The sequence below is a fragment of the Symsagittifera roscoffensis genome, chromosome 9 (genome assembly GCF_963678635.1).
Source record: "Symsagittifera roscoffensis chromosome 9, txSymRosc1.1, whole genome shotgun sequence".
NCBI classification, from domain to species: Eukaryota; Metazoa; Xenacoelomorpha; order Acoela; family Convolutidae; genus Symsagittifera; species Symsagittifera roscoffensis.
The window spans coordinates 45,453,275-45,469,174 of NC_087070.1; the positions used below are offsets into that span (position 1 = coordinate 45,453,275).

Below are 15,900 nucleotides of genomic sequence, written 5' to 3' on the forward strand. Positions count from 1 at the left end.
AGTTTTAGCCATTTTTTGTTTTCGGTCAAAAATCTTTCGGCAACATTTTTGCTTCTATTTTTAACAATCAAAATTGAAAAAAGTGAAACTTTCGAAGTTTTCCAGTCAAAATAAGTCAGATGCCGAGGATTTAAGCTGCTTAAGCAATATAGAATACTTTCACAAATCCCTAAGAAAACTGAACCTTAAAAATTCATAAACTGAAAAGTAAAACCTAAGTTTTTTCTTCGTTATCCATTTTATAATATTATAGATATGAAAAATTCAGATTTAAAAAACAAATCCCAAAAACTAACTTTTTGCCTAAAACCAACTGGGTTAAATGTACTCGGTATCATTCAAAAAAGTTTATAAATCAGTTATAATTTTTTTTCACAACGGTCGTCAGTTTTTGTGTGAGCACAATTTACAGCTATTCTCGTAAGCGATTCCTTCCGTACTTGTCCTCTGATTCAAATCCATTCCTCGTAATCCTACATCTATCCCTTCTATTTCATTTTGGCTAAATTTTGGGTCTCTTAAGTTTTTTTCATTCTCAATATTGGCGTATGACAACCTAATTTTTAGCAAAAATGGACTTAAGCTTAAATAGAGATCACATGACTATTCGATCAAAAAACCATAACAAGCTTGCTGTTTCAGCTACTACATCACATTTATTGTCATCGCTTCAACAGCACTCTTCATGATACACGCTGTCAGCTCTGGCTTTGCGCTTGGGGTGCCAACAAATTTCTCTCTCTCTCTCTCTCTCTCTCTCTCTCTCTCTTTCTTTCTTTCTCTCTCTCTCTCTCTCTCTTTCTGTCTCTTGCTAAAGACGAATCTCCAGTAACCTTAATTCCGAATCTATGAAAGATAAATAGACAACTTATAATCTACGAACTCAAAGCTCGAATGTTTCACCAACACTGGAGAATGATAACGCCGCTGGCAGGTATCAATTACTGGCCATCAAGGTCACTGCCACAACGGACTATAAACTGAACTCAGAACTATGATAACATAAATATGTATATATGACATTTCCTCTTCTTTTAAAAATTTAAATGCATAATTGTAAAAAAAAATGAAAGGAAATTGTTTTAATAGTTAATTGAGTTTTAGACCGTACGATCATCCCTCTCTCTGCGCTACGTGCCCAACTGCACGTTCAAATCAAGTTTGTATAATTTTGAGTTTTACTTTACTTTAACATAGATAACACTGTATCCCGATCTTTCTCCGCTGGCGCTAGCTTTTCTCTTCCCTCGTAGTTAAAAATAGCATCGATCATTACTGATCCCATTTTTGTCACTGCCGTTCTCTTAAGTTTGCTCCTCCTTCAGCCCGTATCATCTTGACTCTTGGAAACCTGACTAGAGCATAATCGGCTTTGTTTTTCGAACGAGCGGAGTAATTCCGGATTCGGTTATTTTATGCCCCAACCACTCGCATTCTAATTTTGCAAAGTTAAATTTTGGTAATTTCAGGACCATATTTTCTCGATCCAATTTTTGAAGAATTTTCTCGACGTAGAATTTTCTCGACGAAGTTTATCTGTAAAAACAAAATAGTGAAATTCATCCAAAATAATTTTTTTAAAAACTTTTTCAAGCATCGCATTCAGACAATTTGGTCACAGACAATTCAAGTAATTTCACTTTCAGACATTTCAGTCAACAAGAGTAAAACAATTTGGTCAAAGACTACGCAGACAGTTTCAACTTTTTAAAACGTGCGGGCAAAAATTTTTCACATGTTGAAAACATCAAAGCTTTGATAAGACGCCTGAGAATTAATTATTTTAAGTTCATATAAAACAGACAAAATTATCAAAACCAAAATTTCCTGAGCATAATTGAATTTTATTCCAATCATAAGGTTTACAATATTGGAATAAGGGCTTAAAAAATCGAACTCATCAAAGAACTGCACAATTCTTAAAAACTAATTATTTAACATGAAAGCAGGCCCAAAGTTGAGAATTTTACAGTCGGTTGAAAAAGGTATCATCTTATTACGCATGCCACCTACTGGCCACACAGTTACGCTGTTAATCTTATCATGACATGATTATCTGCAACCGCCTATCATGGATCTTGGGTAGTTGGCTGAAACTAAACAGAAACAAACGCTTTTTCAAAAAAATATATGGTAATTGCGCTTAAAATTTTCCCTAACTTAAAACCAATACCGAGTTGAACGCCTTTTTTTGCAGATGTTTGGTACATTTACATGCTTAATGTTGATATATCTTCATTGGTAAATTTTCAAAAATTAAAAGTAAGGGTATACTTGTAAACTTAATGTTAGAGCCCTATACGTGAAACTTCACTGTAGATAGGTCTCATAAGGGACCATCACCAAACAAGATGTAAATTTTTTGCACAGGTTTTTAGAACAAGGTGCAATCATTTAATGCAATGTTTGCGCACTAAAAAAAAACAAAAATCACAGAACGCAGCAAACATTGAAAGCCATTGGATATCGGCATGTCATAAATAAGAAAACTCAACGACCTCTTCTGCAAAACTCCTCAAGAGATAGCACGTCTACATAGAAAAAAATGATCCAGAATTTACGAAACAAATGCGGGATATCTGTACTTTTCGATGAGGATATTTCGTAATATTCCTGGAAGATTTACAAGGTTCTGCTCGAACAAGAATTCGACATCGGCAGCATTCAACCCGTATTTCCCATTTATTTTCGGTTGATTGATCGTTATTTAATCTAAGGCTTCTTCGAGCCCAAGATGAGCTTTGGTCGTGTGGAAAGCTTCAAAAAATCAAACAATGACATCATCGCAAACTTAATTCAAACAGAGACAATTTTTTTGTTTATTTGAGAGAGCTTGCAAATTATTTTGGATCAACCGTACAATCCAACCCAACCGTAAAATTTTACCTAGCTAATTACTAATTTTGAAAATTAATTCTGTGTAAAACATCAAACTGATTTTTTTTTAATTTTTAAAATTTGGAAATTTCTTATCATCCCCCCACACGCCATATAAAATACGAAGTGATAGATTTCGCTCCTAGTAACGTATCAACTATGACAAATAGCCTGCTTCAACCAATTTGGAACGATTTATACGACAAATTAAATCTCTGCTAAGGTAAATAGCACTAAATATATCGAGTTAATTGTCCCAAGTTAACACAGACTATCATTGTTCCGACTTTCGTAACGAAAGTAACAAAATATTGGTGCTCGGGGTGAATTTTTTTATTCTTCAGACAAATTTTGACTTTTCAACTAGCCATTTTTGACGGAATTTATTATATCATTCAAAAAGGCTTGTTGTCCTGAGCTTAAAGTTGAAAGTTATTTCACCTGTGCTTATTTTTCGCAAAGTTATGGGGGTTTAAAGATTGCCATTTTGACCAATTTGGGGCAATAAACGAGCGATAAATTTTGCGCTTTTAACGCGTAAGCGGAGATTTATTCCGCCTTAAGAAATCGTTCCAAATTGGTTGAAAGAAGCTTATTTGTCATAATTGTTTCATTACTAGGAGCAAAATCTATCACTTTGTACTTGATATGGCGCGTGAGGGGCTGATTTTTACAAAAGAATCTCGAATTTTAGAAAAAACAACTCATTTTTATTCATTACATTTAATTTTTTCATGTTATTACTGCTCCATAGACCTTAAGAGGCAGTCGAAAAATTAAGAACAGTCTTGTTGTTCCGACTTTCGATACGAAAGTAATGAAATGTTTGTGCTCGGGGTGGGTTTGTATTTTCTTCAGACAAATTTCGACTTTTTAACTAGCCATTTTTGACGGAATTTTTTTATATCATTCGAAAGCCATTGTTGTCCTGAACTTAAATGGACCTGTGATCATTTTTCGTAAAGATATGAGGGTTTAAAGATTGCCATTTTGACCAAATTGGGACAATTAACGCGCGATATAATTCGCGCTATTAACGCGTAAGCGGAGATTTAATCCGTCTTATAAATCGTTCCAAATTGGTTGAACGAAGCTTATTTGCCATAATTGATTTGTTGCAAGGAAAGAAATCTATCTTTTTGTACTTTATATGGCGTGTGGGGGGATGATTTTCAAAACAAAAATTCAAATTTTGGAGAAAAAAAATTCATTTTATTTTATTTCATTTAATTTTTTATGTTATTACTGCTGCTCCATAAACCTTAAAAGGCAGTCGGAACATTCAGGGCTTCGCCCTGATACGAGCAGTCTTGTTTGTTTTTCTATTGCTTAAGTAAGCTTTAAATATAGCTTTTTAAGAAGCGAGTAAAATTCAGGAGAAAACATTTAAATTCTATCAATTCTACCAACTTGATCATTTCATTATAGCTGCTGTGTGCGTTATTCCACTATGTATATTTTTACAAAATATAATTTATTAACCACTTATGTCAAAAGAAATAGAAAAGATGTTACGCACTTTTGATCTCAAGGCACAATTTGATTCTATTTGCAAAAGTTGGAAAAGAGTCAATGAACGAAAGAAAACATAAACAAAATACTGATTAGTTTTTTGAAAAATTTTCAACTTTCGAATTACAAAGAAAAACACATACATAGCCTGAAAGGTCTTTGAATTTGAAGAAGAACTTATTTTTGACACTTTTTTATTGATTTAACCCAAATTGAGAAAACTGGATCAATGTGTAAAACAAACAAATAAAAATCATCAAAACCTATAGAAGAAACTTCACTATGTTCATTGACTCTAAAAAGCCCAAAAGTGCTTAAGAAATCAAAACATACTAGAGCTATGATTATTAAACCACGACTCAAATTGTTTTTGCAAGTACTCTTAAGTTGCATTTTTCAATCAAAACGTCAAAACCTGCACATAGATTCAAAAAAGCAACAGATTATAAAACTAAATTTGATAAATTTGCAAATTGAATGATTGGCTAAGCCTGCTAAAAGGAATGGCGAATGCCTACTAAATAAACGTAGATTCTGATGTGAAAATAGCACTTCTTCTATGAAGACTACACTAAATTAGCACAACTAATGATAAAAAACAAACAGTGGTACTTTTTCGAGTATTTTTCTGAGCTGAGAGGGTTATTTTGATAAGTGGCTAAACCAAGGCAGGTCGCAATAACTGCTGCCTAAAATTTCCTCGAAATCTCATAAAAGTACCGCTGTTTGCATTGTTCACAACTAATGCTACTCAGAAGAAAATATTCTTCTGGAAAATCAGAATTAAATATTTGTAAGTGAATCGAATTTTTTTTTTCAAGTGAACCTTTACAACAGAAGCTGTGAACAGATATGCCTATGAATAGGATTCAAATTACTGATATGCAAAATAAGACTATATTTAAGTTTTACAAAAAGCCATCATTTGTGAAATAAGAAATGCAACTTATTAAAATTGGGCAATATAGTACAAAGCAAATGAAACAGCATTAATTTATAGATAAAATATGACTCACGAATCCGGTGAAACTATGGAAAATTTATCTTAATTCAGATTAATTTTCGATTGAAATACACGAGCCGTTCAAAAATATCTTCGTAACGTTGGTCTTTTCAATGCAAGACCACTAGCTAAGATCTTTTATGTTTAATCTTTTGTCTTCTATCTTTTTGATTATAAATCACCAGATTTCATAATTCAGAGGTATTACAAACGGTAACCTCGAACGCACTAAATAGCATCACCATTTTAGTTTTTAGTCGTTAGGTTCACTTTGTGTAGGTTAATGCTCTTTCATCTAAGTAATAATTAAGTTCACTTTGTGCCAAATTTGTGAAAAGGGTTGTTTGAGTTCTTTTCTATTCTATCTGTGTCACTGAATCTTCAGTTTCGTCATTTTTGAATGCTCCCTTTTGAACTTCATGGTTACACGCACCTATATATCCATGACAGATTCAGAATCGGTCGATGGTCGCTGGTTGAGTCACTACTTCCGTATCTCAATTTAACAAGACTTTTAAAGTGTTTTCATTTCAATTGTCGTACATGTTGATATCTGCGTAAATATCCGTTGGTTTCTTTTTTCTTTGTTCCGTTCTTTCTAACAGTTTGTCGTGCCAGCGTGAATTCATGCTATTTATCTGCATCTACCTATTTTCATTTTCGTCCTAATTTACAACACTGCCACTGGAAATTTAGGGACACTGGAACCAAAGCGAGAACCTACTCTAGTGAACCCAGCTGGGCTGTCTTGGCGTTGGAGTGTTAACAACAGCCGAATTTCGATTAGCAGAGAGAGGAGAGTCTGTGTAGTTCTCTGTCTTCTGGGAGACTTGATTAGGTCTGTCTGAATCTTGAGGAGTGACTGATTCGAATCTCTTGACCATATTGCGCACAGAGGGACTCATGTCTTCCCTGATTCCGGGAACAACGCTGCTACAAAAAAAAAACAATCACTTTGAGACCAGGAATAAAATTATCCAAGAGTATATATATGCTAACAAAGCATCATGATCATCAACGCTGTCATCGTTTTGTTTAGTTGCTTGGTAGGTGATTCATCAACCTTCATCTAGGCCTAGTATTCAGTTTTGGGGTATTCTGTACATCTTCAGACTTAAGAAGTAGTACACTATTAGCGATGCATCACTAACATAGAATGGCAAGCTAGCCCACAAATGAGCTGAAATCCTGCGTAAAAAAACTACATGGTCAAATGGCGGAAAAAACTATTTTACAAAAATTCACGATTTCTCTTAAATGCAAATTATTTTCGAAGAAACTGTCAATACGGCCTATTGTCAGCCTTAGCTGAGCATTAAATAGAAAAAAATTCAAAGCAGGAACAAAGCCGATAATACTTGCACCGACAATAAATATTGATTTACAAATTATTACAAGTGCGAGAGCAAGTGTATCGCAATGCAATGCGATAATATACTTTTTGCTACAAGTTAGCTCACAGAACTAGTCTCCTGGAGGTTTCTAGTTGAAGTGTAGTGCAACACCTTTTTTGAGCATCCTTTGTGAGACAAAAAAATCCTTGCTGAAAAATTCGATTTTTTTAATGCTCAGATTCTTTGCACATCATTTTTTGCATCCGTAGTGCCAAAAAAGATATGCTTAGAACATCAGTATAATAAAAATCAAATTAAAAAATTGATACGTCTCCCTTAGCATGGAAATTTTTTTGTACAACAAAGGACGTAATTTATTATGATGCAAACATGCTCAAAACAAATTGTTGCACTAAATATCCAACAGATACCTCAATATGAGTCCTGCGAGCAAATTTGTAACAGAAAAGTCATAGTATCCCATTGCAATACAAAAACACTCGCACTTGAAATAATTACAGAATCAATAATTATTGTTCCAAGTCAATGATCGGGACGAACTATAGAATTACTAGAATTTTCATTCCCGCTCAATTTTGACTACTGTCAGTAGAAGCAGTAGACCGGTCGTTTAATTTGAATTTCCAAGAATTTGAGCATGACAGCAAGTGAATGGAGTGCACGGGAATGAAATCTTATGATTTTGTTAAACTAGTTGCAATCCCGAAAAAAAATTCGATGTTCCGATTTGATAATCGCAAGAGTAACAACTAAGTTAACAATTTTGATCAATTTGTCAAGAAAAAAGAAAAAAAGCAAAACAAAAAACAGCCAACAGACAGTTGGAAAAGAGTTAATGAACGCAATTAAACAGAAAAAATCACTGACTTGTTTTTTTTTTGGAAAAATTTCAACTTTCCGAAGAAAAGATGGCCTTAAAGCTGTTTGAACTTCTAGAATAATGCATATTTGACAAATTTTTGTCGTAACCGTTACACTTTCGCTGATCGATAGCGGATTGCCATACTTTTAAAAAAGGAAATGAAGTGAACTTCAAAAAAATGATGAACGACGAAAAAGCATCGCGACCTATATAAGAGTCTGAACTATAGTCGACGACACTTAACAATGGAACTGAAAACAGTCTCATTGGCATATTTTAGAAATAGCAGAGCTTTTAAATGGCCGGAAGAAAACGAGAACTTGAGGTCAAACAGAAACTTTTGAAAGTTTCGTTATTTGACACAGATGATGCCGCACTTGCAACCACTAGTCAAAAATAGAAGGGTTCTAAAATTGCCAAAAAATGTAAACATTATTTGAAAAATCGAAAATTAACGTCATACGGGAATTGCACCGCCAATCTCCAGATTATGGATCATTTGTCTCCCTGACTGAGCTAATTGACCTGAGGTTCTTACAGAGTTCCCACATCATGCAACAGTTAAACAGTAAATACCAGGCGCTCCAAGACAAGCTACTAAATTGCTCACCAATGAAATTGAAAATAAAAATTGAATACAAATTTAACCGAATTACTTCGGGAAAAGTTGAGTAGTATTATAACACTAGCATGTGCTTTTGTAAACCTCCAACCCATCCTCGGGAAAATTCTAGTTCTGGCGCAGAAACTTATGATTAATTTGATTCCGTTCTATTACTTACTGTCTATTTGGATCAATGCGGCCATGATTTTTGCCCGCAATGTAAGACGGAGTCTCCACCACCATCGACATTATCCTGGCACTATTCTTTCCGCTCAGCAAACTCAAAGAGCCGTCTGTTTCGTCATAATCCGGAGCTGGAATTTGTCTCGGCTCTTTGATATTCGGCTTCACGTATGCAATCTGCTTTGCGAGCCGAGGCTGGTATTTTTCAGCTGCCGGTAGGATAAACGCAGTTGGTGAATCAAACGATTGCTCTGTAGATTTGTTCACATTTTCTTCAACAATTGACATGACTGAATTCACGTAGCGACTAGTCTGCAAAGCCGAATCGTAATCAGGCGGAGGAATAATTTCACTGTTTTTCAAGTCTCCATGAACTTGTTGGACTGACTTTTTCTCTACTATTTTTGTACGACTATCAATGTCAATTATCTCGTGCAAGTCGACAACTTGTCCCATTACAACCTCATAAGGTTCAGAAGTATCTGGTTTCACTATACCTTCAAAAGGTTTGTTGGCACTTAGGGGTAAAGTGGGAACTATTTTGATAGGAGACTGATTCTGATATTTATTAGGGGTACTGTTGTAATCGTCGTCTTCGTCTTCGTCCGACATATCGTAGTCTGGGTTTGAGAAAATCTCCTCGGGGGGATCTGTTTCCTCGTATGCATCTCGCTCTGGTTGCACTAAAATTTATTAAATTATTACAAGTTATCACTCATTGCACAAAATTATCATTTAACTTATTCTGACACAATAGCGGATTTAGGGGGGGACGTTCCCTTTTTAAGAGTTCGACCCCCAAACGACCCAAAGAGTCTTTGCACTTTGTAATTTCTAGGGGGAAAACCCTTTTTGGCTTTTTTTTCAAAATTTTGCCTAAACCGCCCCTCTCAATAAAATGTTAGATCCGCACCTGTTCCGACATATTAGCTACGTTCATTTTTTTGCATACTATCACACAATCAGGGAAGGCTATCGCAACAACAGAATAGTTTTTTTAAAGCTGAAATTCGACCATCGCATCCCATCCCATGTTTCTTGGTAAGTTTCGCCGAAAACTTGTCCAATTATAGTAGCATAGGTCTTCCAATCAACGAGCAGTTACAAACTAGTGGATATTAGGCCAAATTGCATATTTAGGTAGTGCAAGTTGTCATTGCAATATGTCAACACCCTCAAAAAATTGACCTGCCCAAATACACCATAAAAAATAGAATATCATGTTCTGCGGTCAAAGAACCCATGCCAACAATAAAAATTCATCACCCTACCTTCAGTAAAAAAACACCCACCTTCAGCAAAAATGAAAAAAAAACAGTAGTTTTTATTTTGCTAGGAAAACCGCATTCAAAATAAAATTTTGTTCTGAAGCTAAATTTCGTGCTCTGACAAAGCCAATATGGGTGAGGAAGGCACCGCACTTGTGGTTGGTATTCTTTGTCTTTATTAGGTTAGGTGGAGTGTATATCTGTACCGCCTTATTTCAATATTCTTTCTATTTGGGGCTACCTTGGTTGTAGAGCCTTTGTTAAAACCTTCGTTATAATCTTATATTGAAGTCAACTTAACTTCACAAAAATGTCTTGTCAGAAACTCAGTTTGTCAAATCTGAAACAAAAATCCGGAAATTTTATATTAGGTGGTTCAGTTATGAACACAATGGTTACCCATATGCGGTAATTCTGTTTTAGACTTTTCAATCATGAACACCCTCGCTTACTATAACCGGTGGGTTTAACAGAAATGGGTTTAACAGATATGGGTTTAACAGAAATGGGATTAACAGCTGGGCGTCTGAAACTTTCTGAAGCGGTCTTTACTTCACATGACTTTGCTAGATTTCGCATCAAATGTAGTGAAGACGTCCCATGTCAGTTTAGCCAAACCAAAGTTTATCAGAAGAGTTCGTTTAATAATCTGGACGAGTCTTGATCTAAACTGCGTTTTCTTTCGTAGTTAAATCGTAGTTGCTGTCTGGCACTAAGAAAATTACGATGAAGTTACACAAGCAAATGTAGGCTTTTTGTTCATTCTTTTTCCGCAGGACAGTGAGCGGTCCAGTGTAATCCAGGCCAACATAGTTGCATCGGCGCAACCATAGTCAGACTCATCAGAAAACAGGTCACTACTCCATAAGCAACTTGTGAGGGGTCGATGAAGACGTTAAACTAATACCTTGAGTTTGAAGCAACTTTTTTCAAACTGAAAAAACTTGGGTGTTTTGATGAAAGGAGAAGCTAGATACATGTCAACCCAAATTTGAATTTCACGTCCAAATTTGAATTTTGTTTTTCGGCCAACCCAAGAAAATTCTTCTTTCCAAAAATCTTGAAGTATAATATGCAACGTTATTATGACAACAAGAGGGCCAACTAAGCAACCGACCAAAAAAAGGAATTTCAGTATTGCGTGGTTATTTCCTTCAGTTTCCAGTTTTCATAACTTTTGATGCAAGAAGACTTCTTTATGTCTTTGTTACATAAAACACCAAGGGCACGATATTTGATTCGTCTGTGTCCGTTGTCAACCAGTTCAGTTAGGACAGTTGATCAAGTAGGAAAAATCTTCGTCAGGTTGAACCTACTTTTCAAAAGTGTCGTTTTGAAGAAAAAAATTATTTTCGAATTTCAAAGTAAAAAAAAAGCATTAAAGCTCTTTGAATTTCGAGAACAGTTTTTGATTCGCATTTTTTTTGATAAAATTGACAAGTTTCAGAAATCTGATGAATCAATAGGTAAGGCTTTTATTCCGCGGGTAAAGTTGAAAAGTAAAAGTTTTTTTATTCACTTTCGTAATAAGATACCGAACTTTGTCCAAGTTTTAGTAGATGAATTGAACTCAATTTAATTTGAACTCAAATGAAGCCAATAGACGTTGGACAAAATTCAACGAACTCAAGAAAACCGAAGCAAAAATTCAGACTTAACTTTTTTAAACTCAGTTTTTGAACTTATTGACAATTTTTAGATATAATTATCACAATTTGAGACAACTGAACCAATAGGTAACTTTATTTTTATTCCGCTGGGAATTCTGGAAAACAAAATCCCCTTTCGAAAATAGAAGTTGCTCCTTTTTTTGACCGTTAAACTTTTGCAGTTCGATAGTGGAATTTGCCTTGCTTGACAAAAAAAATGAACTGAACTTAAAAAGAAACCAAAGGTCAAACGAATCGACCACGTTTGGTGATTTTTTTTCAATCACGTTTTTTCGCGCCATTTACTCTTGCGTAACCGGGGAGCGAAATTAGCCTTCCGTTTGACAAACGAACTTGAGTTGAACCCAAAAAACGTATATATACCTACTGGCTGCATCAATGTAATTTCTGTAGTTATTAGAGCATATTTTAAGACTTCCTGAAAAAAAATCATCACGACCTATATAAAAGTCTTCACTACGTTCACACCGAATCTTGAAAACATGGGCAAACGACTTAACTCATAAAATATAAAATATTTTTCCCAAAAAAATTACCTAGTTCAGTGTCGTCAAATACATTCAGGCCCTCCTCTAGTAGCCTTAGGGTAGCTTTTTCTGATCCAGTAAGCGATTTGGTAGTGCCTGGTAAGCCAGTCTCCGTGTCTGTATCAGAATCCGAATGGAAAGAACTCTGAAAACGAAATAAATCTTTAAACGTTTTAGCTGATTATATCAATGAGACCTCCATGAAAACTTGCCAAGATAACTAACATACGTAGGTTACGATACATAATCTCTTGAAACATTCCTAGTGTTAGTTTTGGATCTCGTTAATAATTTCTGGCACTATGGCACCAAGTAAAAACTTTCCACCTCTACACAGCACTGATTCAAGGTTAAAGCATAAGCAAAGTTTGTACCTTGAAACAAACTTTCAATAGAATTCTACGTTTTAGTTTATTTTACAATTGGGTTAAAGTTTGGACTGATTTTTACCTCCAGATATTTTTCAACTTCGTCTTGAGATGCAGTGCCTATCATTTTTGCCGAAGTTTTGACATCGTAACTCCCTTCGGCTGATGAGAGACGGTATATAAAGCTTTGTTTCTGTACTCCAATCTGCGCATCGAGTTCTGCAGCAGGACTTGAGCTTGAAATTAGCCTCTCATTTCCAATTTTTCCGTTTTGCCCATTTTTGTTTTCGTCAACTTGTATAAGATTATACTTGTGGGATTGATTTGATGAACTGGGTTCGTTAGCTTTGCCACTTGGTTCAGATTTGATCTGCTTTGTCTTGGTTGGGCTGCTTTTCCTACTTGCAGGGTTACCTGAGGTCGTTGGTTGCTGTGTGTTCTGCTTATGACTTGGACTGCTTTGCTTTTGCTGTGTCTTAGTGTGTTCCGCGAGTTGTTGATTTATAGCTTTTGGGCGCCTAATTGTTTCGAAGTTCACTGGAAACAAAAAAGAGCATTTTTAACAATGATCATAAAATTATAATGATTTCGTTGAAAACAATCACGACAAACAGTTCTGATGAAAAACATGATTGAATCAAGTTTTACTGAGTTCCACAAAAGAAAAAAATGTTCTGCGCAAAGAAATGAACAGCTATTAAGTTTGTCTTTTTTCCCGATGATAAAAGGTCTGAATCTTCGAGCACGAAACATCGAATTGAGAGCACTTGGAAACTTTCCTCAAAACATTCCATGAATCGCTTCTATTGAATCAATGAAAAATTTAAGCGGTGATTTGAATATTGACAATCAAAACAAATCTTGTTGCTCAAAACAACCTAAATACTGTTAAGTTGGATGGATGCACGTCGTGTTACAAAACCATGTCCTGATCTATATGCAATAACTCTGCCTTTGCACCAGTAAAATTTTCAGAGAACCACAAACTGTCTGATTATTACGCAATTGAATGGTATTTCCGTTCTAACCAAAATCATGTGATAAAAACCCGGTAATCGTGACATAGCAATTATAAAATCATGTCTAGGCGATAAATATAAGTTTTAACTAATAATCAGGACCAGGATATCTTAGACGAGTTTATACTTACACAAAGAGACAAAGCGGAGCTTCGCCACACTTGCGATACAACGCAAGCATAGCATTGCAAGCTGGCGAACAAAACAACAGGGAAAAAAAAGAAAAATATCTTCAAAAATTTAATACGTGTCGACTGACGTTCAACTTCAGCAAAACAGTCGCAAGAGAAAATCACCAGCGTTAAACAAGCATTTAGTGCAATCTACAGAGCGGCCACTAAGAGACTGAAAAACTTGCTCAGACAACAATTCAGCCGAAAGTGAACGAAAATTCTAATTCTAGGAAAACAACATTGTCATTAAAACTTTAAGCTATTAAGTTAAAACGCTCGGACGTTTTTACACCTCGCCCTTTAGGTATATATATGATGCAACATAAGGCGACTAAGCTAACTTCAGCTATGCCAAAACCATTTAAGCGAAAAAAGAACGTAATGAATATCAGAGATTTGTAAACAAACTTACAAGTAGAAAAATTATAATAAAAAATGTTTAAATCAGAAGAAAAAAATCCAAACTTTAGAAACTAAACCAACAAAAAAAAACAGCCAAACAATGTTCCGACTATTAAAAACTGCCCAGAATAAAATTCAAATAAATACATATCGTAAAAAGGTACGGCCGGGATTTGAACCAAAGACCTACGGACCCCAAGACACTCGCGCGCGAACATGTGAAAAGGGGCCTCGGACGTAATGAGGTGCCACGATAGAAAAAAAAACACTGAAAATTTCAAAAAGCATAAGTCAAAAAACTTTGTAATTCAAATTTAAAAAACGAGCTGCAAGTTTAATTCACTAGCCGCATAAACAATTTGAAAAAAAAAATCGCTTACACTCGTTTAATTGACAAAGAAAAAAAATATTGACACTTGCGAAGGGGAACTTGAACTCAAAATGAATATGAAACACGCTATCAACTAACTAAGCGACTCTTTTAAATTAATTATTAAACTCAAAAGGAAAAAAATTGCTAACGTTTCATGTTCCTTTTTATGAAATTTAAACAGCAGACAGAGATAAAGACAAAAACAGAGTTTTACGAACCAGTCACACTTCAGCTAACTTTTCCTGTTTCAGAAAGAAAAGTTACAAATGGGATGAAAGGGTCTTGAACACAATTAAAAACTTAAAACCACAGAGGGTAAGCGGAGCTTCGCAACACTTGCGCTACAACAAAAAAAATGCATTAGAAGAAAGTGAAAAAAAAAGAGGCAGAAGTCAAAAAAACTTTCAGTCAATCAGTTGACAAATTACTTGAAAAACCACACCTACAGAAGTTTCAAGTTTGTATTTGATGTTGTTTATAAACAGCTTTAAAAAGCATTGGGAATCATTTACAAACTACAGACCGACTTCCAATTTTAGTTAGAACAGCTTAAATAAGAAAAATAACGATGCTTTGGAGAAAGTCCATGCGTTGGACCGTAGGCCGACAAAAAATAAGCAGACAAACGATAGTCCGACTATTGAAGTTTTCCAAAAATACTCCTATACATTAAATAAAAAGGTCCGACCAGGACTGGAACCCTAGCCCTTATTTTCCAAAGGTGCGCGCTTTACCTCTGGACCAAATGGGAAGGGGCCTGAAAGGTGTCGATGTTCCTTAATAAAGTAATGTACAGTGCTGATTTAAGTTATCCGGACAAAACGAACAAAAAAACTTGTATTTTCAAAGGAATTTTTCTCAAATTGGGTTAAGATTGGGCAAAAATGAAGAGAACAAAAGTTGCTAAGAATTTCATCAGAATTAATAGGGTGCATTTTTTCCCTAAAAATCTCAACCAAAACTTTACCCCAAAAATGGGTCATTTTGGCTTTTTTCAATTGATCAAAAATTACGCAGAAACTACTTTGTTATTTGATAAGAAAATTATATCACAAGAAGCCCCTTAAGCAGCCCAAAAAATTTTAAGGAAAGTTTAATCTCCAAAAACCAGTATAAGAGAAAAAAATTTTACTTGATAGTCATTAAATGTGAATTTACTAGATAAAACCCAGCATCTCTGTTTGAAAACAAATTTTAAACAATTTTCGCAAATTTTGTTACGCTGTGTATGAGGCATCTTGTGATATAATTTTCTTATCAATTAACAAAGTAGTTTCAGCGGAATTTTTGATTAACTGAAAAAAGCCAAAATGACCCATTTTTGGGGTAAAATTTTGGTTGAGAATTTCGGAGAAAAAGTAATACCATATTAATTCTAATGAAATTCTAAGCAACTTTTGTTCTATTCACTTTTTGTCTAATTTTAACCCAATTTGAGAAAAATGTGTTTGAAAACTCAAGTTTTGTTCGTTTTGTCCGGATACATTAAATCAGCACTGTATACATACATACAAAAATACATGATGGAAAAGAGACCAACTTCCATACGTGATTCGAACCCGAGACCTGTAAGAAAAGTTGTTGACGGGGAAAAGTCTAGTTCCCGATTACAACAAGTCACTTGCTCTCACAGTGAAATCACAGATCTGTTTTTGAGTTTCTCTTAGAAAACAATTTCAGAAAGAAAGCTTCAGAAATCACAAG

At 34.9% G+C, this 15,900-nt stretch overlaps 3 protein-coding genes across 3 annotated transcripts in view; 1 reads left to right on the plus strand and 2 right to left on the minus strand.

Annotated features, from left to right (window-relative positions):
* LOC134854376 (cdc42 homolog) overlaps positions 1-15,900 on the minus strand; it is a 270,377-nt gene that overhangs the window by 169,913 nt on the left and 84,564 nt on the right. The gene's annotated exons all lie outside the window — the stretch shown is intronic.
* LOC134854375 (ubiquitin-like modifier-activating enzyme 5) overlaps positions 1-15,900 on the plus strand; it is a 342,269-nt gene that overhangs the window by 151,042 nt on the left and 175,327 nt on the right. The gene's annotated exons all lie outside the window — the stretch shown is intronic.
* The window catches only part of LOC134854374 (uncharacterized), a 95,942-nt gene continuing 84,557 nt past the window's right edge, over positions 4,516-15,900 (minus strand). The window contains exons 3-6 of the mRNA XM_063870599.1: positions 12,312-12,766; positions 11,871-12,006; positions 8,392-9,079; positions 4,516-6,325 (exon numbers count right to left, since the gene is read on the minus strand). Coding sequence (XP_063726669.1) covers positions 6,118-6,325; positions 8,392-9,079; positions 11,871-12,006; positions 12,312-12,766 — 1,487 coding nt within the window. The 3' untranslated portion in view covers positions 4,516-6,117. The remainder of the gene's footprint in view (positions 6,326-8,391; positions 9,080-11,870; positions 12,007-12,311; positions 12,767-15,900) is intronic.